Source organism: Opisthocomus hoazin, chromosome 12 (assembly GCF_030867145.1).
Source record: "Opisthocomus hoazin isolate bOpiHoa1 chromosome 12, bOpiHoa1.hap1, whole genome shotgun sequence".
NCBI lineage: Eukaryota > Metazoa > Chordata > Aves > Opisthocomiformes > Opisthocomidae > Opisthocomus > Opisthocomus hoazin.
Window position 1 is genome coordinate 15,724,081 of NC_134425.1, and position 8,720 is coordinate 15,732,800.

At 68.5% G+C, this 8,720-nt stretch overlaps 2 protein-coding genes across 3 annotated transcripts; one reads left to right on the forward strand and one right to left on the reverse strand.

Annotated features, from left to right (window-relative positions):
* The first annotated feature begins 312 nt into the window (after nt 1–312).
* Nucleotides 313–6,504, forward strand: LOC142362883 (RNA-binding Raly-like protein). Its single transcript, XM_075433928.1, has 7 exons — nt 313–394; nt 2,417–2,495; nt 4,244–4,294; nt 4,637–4,785; nt 5,033–5,146; nt 5,350–5,516; nt 5,794–6,504. Exons 1-7 carry the CDS (start codon nt 358–360, stop codon nt 5,830–5,832), a joined length of 636 nt encoding a protein of 211 aa, XP_075290043.1. The 5' UTR covers nt 313–357; the 3' UTR covers nt 5,833–6,504.
* Nucleotides 6,505–6,582: 78 nt separating this feature from the next.
* On the reverse strand, nt 6,583–8,564 carry EXOSC6 (exosome component 6). 2 transcript variants are annotated; one of them, XR_012765350.1, is made up of 2 exons: nt 6,773–7,125; nt 6,583–6,660 (listed from the first exon to the last, which is right to left on the reverse strand). XR_012765350.1 is itself a non-coding variant. In XM_075433927.1 (2 exons), the coding sequence occupies exon 1, from the start codon at nt 8,545–8,547 to the stop codon at nt 7,711–7,713; it is 837 nt and encodes a 278-aa protein (XP_075290042.1). In that variant the 5' UTR covers nt 8,548–8,564; the 3' UTR covers nt 6,617–6,660; nt 7,137–7,710. The 2 variants fall into 2 exon arrangements, 1 of the variants encoding a protein (XP_075290042.1); XM_075433927.1 differs by lacking the exon at nt 6,773–7,125 and adding an exon at nt 7,137–8,564 and having other exon boundaries at nt 6,617–6,660.
* Between the last annotated feature and the right edge of the window lie 156 nt (nt 8,565–8,720).

Sequence of the window (8,720 nt, forward strand, 5' to 3'; positions counted from 1 at the left end):
ATGGGGGATAGAGGATGGAGGATAGGGATTGAGGATGGAGGAAGGAGGTGGAGGATAGGGAGGAGGGGGGATGGAGGAGGGGGGATGGGGACGAAGGCTGAGGATGAGGACGGAGGATGACCCGAGACAGCCTCCACCACGGGCAGGGCCAGGCAGCCACGCCGCCCTTAAAGCACCGCCGCGAGAGGGGCGGGGCGGGGCGGGGCGTGGTCCGGTGTGTGTCCCCCCACCCCCCCGTGCGGCAGTGGTGTGGCCCGCGGTCCCCCCGGGCCGGGCGGCCGTGGTAGCGCCCGGTGGCGGGGCGCCGGGGCCGGAGCGGCGGGGGCTGCGGGGCCGGGGCTGCGGGGCTGCGGGGGGATGACGCTCTTCGGCGGCGGGGACGCGGGCTGGAGATGTGAGTACCGACCCGCACCCGGCCCTCCAGCCTCCCCCGGCTGCTCCCCCCCACCACCTCTTCCCGCACTCCCCACCCTGGGGGATGCTCCCGCACCGGGATGCCGGCCCGGTAGCGGGATGCCTGCCCGTGGGGGAGGTGGGGGGGTGGGGGGTGGGGGGGTGTGTGTCCCCCGGCAGCCAGCCTGCTGCTGTGCCGACATCGCCCGCCGTGGCCCCCCGACGCGGTCGGGATGCCCCCCCCCCGCCCGCTTGGACCGGTCCCGCTCCCCAGCCTGGTACCAGTCCCTCCCCAGGGCTGGGATGTCCTCCCGGTGCTGGGATGCCTGGTCCTTCCTGTACCATCACCTGCACCAGGACAAGGATGTCCTTCCAGCACCCGGATGCCCCCATACCATTACCCCCAGGACAGGGATCTCCTCCCAGTACTGGGATGCCCCCACACCATTACTCCTGGGACAGAGATCTCGTCCCAGCACTTGGATGCCCCCGTACCATTACCCCCAGGACAGGGATCTCCTCCCAGCAGTGGGATGCCCCCACACCATTACCCCCCCCCCACCACTCCCCCAGGACAGGGATCTCCTCCCAGCACAGGGATGCCCCCGTACCATTACCCCAAGGACAGGGATCTCCCCCCATTACTGGGATGCCCCTGTACCATTTCCCCCCGACACACCATTACCCCCAGGACAGGGACGTTGTCCCGGTACCCCGATGCCCCCACTGCCGTTCCAGAGAAGGGAGCCCAGCCGCAGGGCGACGGCCGCAGGGTGATGGAGCCCTGCTGCCCGAGTCCCCTGCCCCAGCAGGACAGTCCCCATGGTGCAGGTGGGCTGTGACAGGGTCCCTGGCCGTGGCTGGGGCCCCTGGCTGGGGTGCTGAGGTCTCCGTCCCGCTGGCAGGGAGGCGGGTGGCTCTGCCGGGTGGGTGCGATGGGCTGGAGAGAGGGATGTTGACGGTGGGCTCCGGTCCTGTGCGGCAGGCTCGGCCATGCCCGGCGATGCTGGCTGCACCCACAGAAAACGGGTGCCAGCGTTACCCAGCACGCAGGCCGAGCAGAGCACCTTCCCCAGCTCGCCCCAAGATCAGAGCCAGCTCGCAGACTTTGTCACGCAAGGTGACAGCCTGGGAAGCAAACTAGTGCTGGCTTCCTTCTGCTGGGGTCTGGCTCAGAAGCCCTCTCCTCCGCAGGGATGGGGGGACCTTGCTCCAGCAGATGTGGGGCTGGAGGGGTCCCATGGGCTGTGTCCACGCTCCTGGGGTGGTCTAGACCCCTGTGATGAGCTGGTGTGTTCCCGGAGGACTCGGGAAGCTTCAGCTCGGGGTTCCCTGGAGCAGTGGCATCCACAGCGTCACCTGTGGGACAGCTGGTCACACACACCATGGCCAGGGGGGAGCGTGCAAGAATGAGCCCTCAACATCTCATCCACCGGCTTCAGGGGCCAGAGAGGTTGTGGAGCCCCCTCCAAATTCCGACATTAAATACACGGAGGTGTTAGTGAAGCTTTGCTTCGGTGGCTCTGAGACGTATACGGAGAAAACAGACCCAAGCCAGCTTTTATATGGACGTCGGCTGTGAAGTCCAAAAGAAGGGGTGAAGAACATCTCTGAGCTGCACCTCCAGAGACATCTCCGCCCCGTGTCGCGGCATCGTGTGCATCTCGGCAGCCTTCGGGAGCGTGAAGCGGCCGGGTGCGGGGCTTCCCCCATCCCCGGCACCTGGCCATGGTGGGCAGCGCTCGCCAGCATCCCCCTGGCCCGAGAAACGGCCAAACTGCCCGGCGGGAGCGATGGTGGGAAATGTCTTGGGGGGTTTGTTACCCTCCTCATCAGAGGTGCTTTCTGCCGCCCTAATGGGAGCCTGCCCGGGCTCGTCCTGTGGGTGCTCTGGAGTGGGACGTCTCCAGTCAGGAGAGGAGCGTGGCTGGGAAGCCGGTGCCGGAGACATGTCTGCCCGGGGTAGGGCGTTGGCATCCCCTTTTCTTCCCAGCGCTCATCCCCCTCCTCTCTCTCCCCTCAGATCTGGACATGGCCAGGGAACCCAAGCCAAGCCGGGCCAGGCTGGGCCAGAAGCGGCAGCACGGCAGCAGCCTGTACCAGTGAGTGCCGGCGCGTGGGGCGGGGGCTGCACCGGGGGGCACCCGGCTGGTGCTCAGCATCATCCTGTGCCCGGCTCCTCTCCCTCCCCCTGCTCTCCATCGCTCGCGCCTCCGACTGTGCCGGTTGCCCACCCGCGGCGGTGGACGTGGGTCCGTGGGATGTCCCTGTCCCAGCCCCATGGGGCTCACGAAGCATCGCCCAGCCACAGTGGTGCCGGCTGGGGTCCGCGCCGGGTCCCTCCGGGTGCGGGTTGCCGGCGGGGTGCGGAGCATCCTCTTCCCCAGCTGAAGGCGCCAGGAGGGGAGCAGAGCCCCGCGGTCTCCACGCCTGGTGCAGACATCGATGCTGGTTGGTGTTCTGGTGTTTAAAGGCTGTTCCTGGGGGAACAGGCACCCCTGCAGAGGCATGCAGGGTGGTGATGGTCCGGGCGCTGGCAGCAGATGATGGTGCTGGTGGCATCGGTGGTAGCAGAAGAGCAGGTCCCCAACCCTGTGTGGCTTCGGCTCCCCGGGCATGTGGTGAGGAGGGGACCGGAGCCGGACTCCGGTCTGTCTCGTTAGAGAGCTTTTTGCAAACGCCCTGATTGAACTAATTGCTCTGCCCGTTGCCATGGTGCTGGAGGGATGCTGCGCTGGCAGGGCAGGGACCGCCGGCCCCTCGGGCCACTGGAGCGTGGCAGCCGCCGCTTCTGCTTTTCCCCGGGGGATGCTCCCAGCAAAAAGCTGAGCCGGGAGAACTCCTGCTGCGTCCCTAGATGGCTGCCAGAGCCCAAGACCGGGTCATCCGAGGAGCCACCAGTGCTTCCATGGCGGTGGAGGTGGCCTGCAACATCCCTATCCCTCTCAGCAGAGGCTCCGGGCACCGGCAGCTGCCGGAGCTGGCACCTTCCCTGTGCCCTGTGTGTGGGTTGGGACTCCTCCTGCTGCCTGTTCCCCTCTTCCCCAAGGCACGTTGTGACCTTCCTCCCTGGGTGACGGGCGGGATGTGGGGATGCAAAGGTCTCACCCTCCCTGGAAACTTGGAAGGCAGCGAGGGTGGACCGAAAGCTCCCAAAACATCCCCCCAGCATCGCTCCCGCGGCGACAGGCTCGTCTGCAGCAAAATTTGGAGCCCGGAGGGACCTTGTGCTCAGCCCCCTCATTCCCAGAGCGTGGCTGGGGAAGGCTCCCCACTCCCAGCGATGCTCTGAGCACAGCTTTGTCCCCCCCTTGGGTTACACTTCATCCTACGCTCCCCGACTCCGCAAGAGCTGAAGCAGCAAAACGCACTTCAGCATCTTTCCTCCTCCTCCTCCTCCTCCCCCCTGCTCCCAGTCCACGGCACATGATTTATTACCGGCACGTCGGCTGCCTGCATTGGAGGCGATCCGCTGACAGATCGCTTCTTAATTTGGAGCCGAGTGAGCCAGCAGCGTGCGCGCAGAGCCAGGGACCGTGAAATTTAACATCAGGGCGCTCTAAACACAGCTCCCCGAGGGCTGATGCTGTGCCGGGGGCTCTCTCCGTCCCCCCCAACACCCTTGTTTGCCTCTGGGGCAAACCCCTGCCAGGGCACAGCTGCCTCACCGGGCCGTGCCGCGGCCCAGGCAGCTCGCGTGGTACCCTCCGGGATGCCTCCCCCTCCCCAGGGATGGGGATGGAGGCTGGCTGGGTGCCCCTGCCCTGCTGCGCCCGGCAGCGGCTGCTCCATGGCGTCCGGGGTCCCGCCGAGCCGGTGACTTGTTCTCCTCTGTTCCCCCCTCCTGCAGCGGTAACTGCGAGCTGGACTACGATCTCTACAGGGACGACTTCCCGTACCGGTGGGTGAGCGCGGCGTCCTGGGAGCGGGGCGGGCTGAGGACGCGTGGGTTTGGCGAGAGGCAGAAAGCGGGGTGTCCCCGGGCATCCTTTCCCCATCGCTGAGAGGGGCTCGGTGGTGTTGCCCCCTTCAAGGGGCACGAGAGCTGCAGCTTCCCCAGGCTGGGGGCCTCGGGGATGGGGTACCTGGGGCAGGGGACAGCATGTGGGCTGGGCAGTGCCCACCTCGGGGGGTCCTTCGCCATGGAGGGGACCCGAGAGGTCCGAGAGGAACCCGGTTGGCCCGGGCTGCCGCTGCCCCTCCGAGGTTGAGCTGCTGCCGCCGTGCTCTTGTGCCCTCGCAGGGTGTACGAGTACCAGAAGATCCCCCCCCTCATTAACCGCATTCCAGTCAAGGCCAGACGAACCCACGTGGGAGCAGGAGGCAAAAGCATCCCGAGCCCCCAGCCCGGGTCGAGGAGCAGCAGCAGCTCGGTGGCGGGACAGACAAAGCGTGAGTGCGGTGGGGCTGGGAGGAAGAGGAGGCTCAGCCCTCGTGTCTCAGCACATTAGAGCTGTGCTGGTGCCCAAGGGTCCCACTCGGTGCTCACCCCATTGCTGCAAGTCCCCGGCTCGCACTGGGCTGGCGGCTGCCCCCCGGGTCCGTTCGCCGGAGGGGAGGATGCTCCGGAGGGGGTTGTCCAGGATGGCGTGTCCCCCTGCAGCTCCGGGCGGGATCCTAATGGCTCCTCTCCCCGCAGTGCGGGCCGAAGAGCTGCACTCCATCAAGGGGGAGCTGAGCCAGATCAAGGCGCAGGTGGACAGTCTGCTGGAGAGCCTGGACCGCATGGACCAGCGGCGAGAGCGGCTTGCGGGTGAGTGGCGGGCCGCGGACCCTCCGACCCCGAGCCGGGTCCGAGGGGCCACTCCCTGTGTGCCCAGGAGGGAGCTGGGCATCCGGAGCCAGCTGGGAATTCCCCGCGTCCTCCCCCTTCTCCGGGCTGATGAGGGGTCCCTGCGAGGACAGGGCTGATGTTGGCACGGGTACCCCAAATTCCCGCTGCCTCTGTCCTCGCAGGGTCCAAGGAAAGCGAGAAGAAGGCGGCAGAGACGGGGGCAGCGTCGCCGTCCCCCGCGGGAGAGGGGTCACGGGAGCTGCGGGGGAAGGAGGGGACGGGAGCCGATGGGCACAGTGACCTGCGCAGCATCGACAGCGCCGAGGAGAGCACGGACACGGAGGAGACGGTAAGACGAGGGCCAGCTCCTGCGCTGGGCTCTCTGCTTCCCTAAAACTCATCCTTGCTGGGGTCCTGGTCGGGGATGTCCGGAGCAGAGGACGCGCTCCATCAGGGTCCCGGTCGGGGATGCCACCAGGATCCCCCGAGCCTGCTGGGACAGCCCCCAGCCCCCCGCAGCAACCCCCTGGGCGTGCGTTGCTCCAGCAGTAAGCTGGGTACCGGGACCCCAAGGGTCCCCGAGCCGGGCGCCGGAGGACGGCCACGCTGTGCGTTTCTCCTCGCAGGTGAAAACCCACACGTCGGACCCCGAGGGGAGCCAGTAGACGTACGGGGATGCCACGGCCCCCGCGCGCCGCCAGCCCTTCCCGCCTTGTGCTCGTGTTCCTTTCGAGGCTTCCAGCCCGTGCCGCTCACGGCGCGAGGCGCCGGCTCGCGGCACCCCTGCGAGGGGCTGGCCAGCCGCGGCCGGAGAAGCCTCTGCGTCCAAGCGCGCTTGTTTTCTTCTTTTTCCTCCTGTTTTCAGACCTAGGGATAAGCAGATGTGGCCAGGGGAGGGAGGGGAGGAGGACAAAAAAAAAAGGACCGTAACCCACCAGAGCATCCCAAATCCTGGCTGCCTTGCGTGCCAGCATCCCCCCACCCACCAGGTGCAGGGGAGGGTCCCCAGTGGTCCCAGCCCCTCCGGCACAGGCCGCACCCACCCAACCTGCCCCACCCTGCAAGCCCACCCCGTCTCCACGCTCCAGATCCCGCCGGGAACTGGCTCGGCATGGTTCAGCGGGCACAGGTCCAGCCCGGGAAGGCTGTCGGAGCCGCTTGGCATCCCACCGCGATGCCATGGGAAGGAGAGCCCACCCGGAGCCAGCTCCGTGGCTTCCGTGGGGCTTTTAGGATGGAGGGGCGATGCTGAGCCCCGCTCTGACGCCGGCTGCAGGGCACGCAAACCCAGTTGCTCCCAGTCACGCCTGCTCCCAAATAGGTTTCCCTTACCGGTTTAGCGCGGGCTGCCCTCCGCCGCAGATTGCGTTTGCGACCCGAGGAAGTCGTGGTCCCCACCGCGTGCCCCGGCGTTGCTCCTCGGTTCGGTGTCCCTTGTTTCTAGGTCATCCTCCTCTCGCTGGTAGGAACCCGTTCTGTATTTCTGATTTGCTCTGGTAAAAGAGTGCGTTGTGTCGGAAAGAAAAATTATTTGTATTTCTTTTCTCTGGGTACTCGACTCCCAACGCACTTTTTAACCATCTTTAGCGTACGCGTAGTTTTTACCCCCATTTTTTGCGCTGCTGGCCACAGCCCCAGGGGTTTTCTGGGCTCAGGAGGATGCTGGCCACCTTCCCCGCCACTCGGCCCTGAGCTTCTCCGTGGAAACATCAATCACTGCCTTCACCCAGGACGTCCCTCACCAGCCTGGTGCAGCTGGGCGGACCGAGCCGGCCCTGCTCTGTCCCCAGGAATGACGAAACCCCACGGCAGCGCCCGGCTCCCTCCGCACCCTTCGGGGCAGGCCAGCGGGAGCAGAGCCGGGCGGCACCGATGCCTGGCAGCCAGTCACCACGAGCGCATCGCATCCTTCCCCCTCTGCCCACGGCGAGCAGAGACCCCAGCGCAGCCACGCAGGCAGAAGACTCACCAGAAAAAAACCTGATTTATTATAAAAAAGCCCCAACAGAACACATCTCTGCCCCGCCGTGCAGCACTGCCTGGGCAGGAGGTCCGAGGGCTGCGCATCCTGCCCAGTGCCTGCGTGGACGGTCGCGGCGGGCAGCTCGGGTGCGGGGGTCTCAGCCCCGGCACGGGGCCGGGGGTCACCCTGGGGGAGGGTGCGAGGTCCCACGGCGCAGGCAGCTACTTGGAGGGAGGTCTCGGGCAGGGTCTGGCAGTGTGGGGCTGGTGCAGGCAGGCTCCGGCAGCCAAGGTAACATGGAGGCTGTTCTTGAGGAGGGGGTCCAGCAGCGTGTGAGGCCGCTCGGGAGGGGTCTCCTGCGACACGGGGGTCTCGACAGGCTGCATTGTCCTCGGGTGGGCTTCTTGGGCTGTGTGGGCAGCTCCTGGGGGTCTCCGGCAGCTCGAGGCAGGCCACGGGGCGCCTCCGGGACCACGAAGCAGGGGGGTCCGGCAGGCTCCGGGGGTCTCCGGTGACCTTTTCACAGCATCACCGTGAGCACGAGGGTCAGCGACAGGAGACGACCCCATCCCGACGGCGGTCACCGTGGCTCAGGCACTGCAGCGGTGGCAGCGGCGGTGGTGGCGTCGCGGCGTCTGGCAGCCCGCAGCAGGCTCTGCCGCAGCAGCGGGTAGATGCGGTGGCAGCCGTCGAGGCCGAGGCGCACGGCCTGGGCCCAGGTGTCGGGCGAGCCGCCCTCGCCGTCACCCAGCACGGCCGACACCTGGTTGAGGGCCGGCAGCAGGGCGACGGTGAGGCGGGCGGCTGCCCGGCGCTCCTCGGCCTCGGCGGGCTGCAGCAGCCACGGGCCGGCGGGTCCGGGAGCCCGGCAGAGCGCGCAGCCCACCGCCACGTCGTACATCTCGACGCCGGCGTCGGCCAACGCCACCGCCGAGGCGCTGATGGCGGCCGCCAGCGCCGAGCCGCCGTCCTGCAGCAGCAGGGCGCTGACGGCCAGCCGAGCCCTCGGGTACCGGCCCAGCCGCACCGCCGGCTCCAGCGCTTCCCGCAATGCCAACGCCGCCTCCCGCTCCGCCTCCCGCTCCGCCGCCGAGCCCGGGCGAGCCCGAGCCCCGCTCCCCGCGAACGGGGCCCGGCGGAACTCGCAGAGCAGCCGCCCCCCCCCCGCGCCGGGGTCGGCCGCTTCCCGCGGGCCCCAGGCCGCGCACAGCACCTTGGTGCCGCCGCCCAGCTCCACGTAGGCCGAGCCCTCGGCCTGGCTCAGCAGCCCGGCGCGGACGAAGAGCGGCCGCAGCGCGCAGGGGTCCCGCGGAGCCCCGGCCCCGTCCCGCTCCTCCGGGACCTCCCCGGCCGCCGCCCACAGCGCCGGCGGCCGCGACTCCTCGGGGCCGCGCAGGCGGCGGTGATCCAGCGGCATGGCGGCGGAGGGGCGGGGCCGGGCGGCCGCGGGGCGAAGGGCGGCGGGGGCGGGGCCTAGGGGGTGTGGCGAAGGGCGGAAGGGGCGTAACCGAGCGGGCGCGGGGGCGTGGCGAAGGGCGGCGGTGGCATAACTGAGCGGCCACAGAGGCGTGGCGAAGGGCGGCGGGGTGT

Coding starts and splice junctions, on each gene's coding strand:
- LOC142362883 (XM_075433928.1), top strand. CDS start 358: ATGACGCTCTTCGGCGGCGGGGACGCGGGCTGGAGAT. Junction 395..2,416: donor CGGGGACGCGGGCTGGAGAT/GTGAGTACCGAC, acceptor CTCTCCCCTCAG/ATCTGGACATGGCCAGGGAA. Junction 4,786..5,032: donor GGTGGCGGGACAGACAAAGC/GTGAGTGCGGTG, acceptor CTCTCCCCGCAG/TGCGGGCCGAAGAGCTGCAC.
- EXOSC6 (XM_075433927.1), bottom strand. CDS start 8,547: ATGCCGCTGGATCACCGCCGCCTGCGCGGCCCCGAGGAGTCGCGGCCG.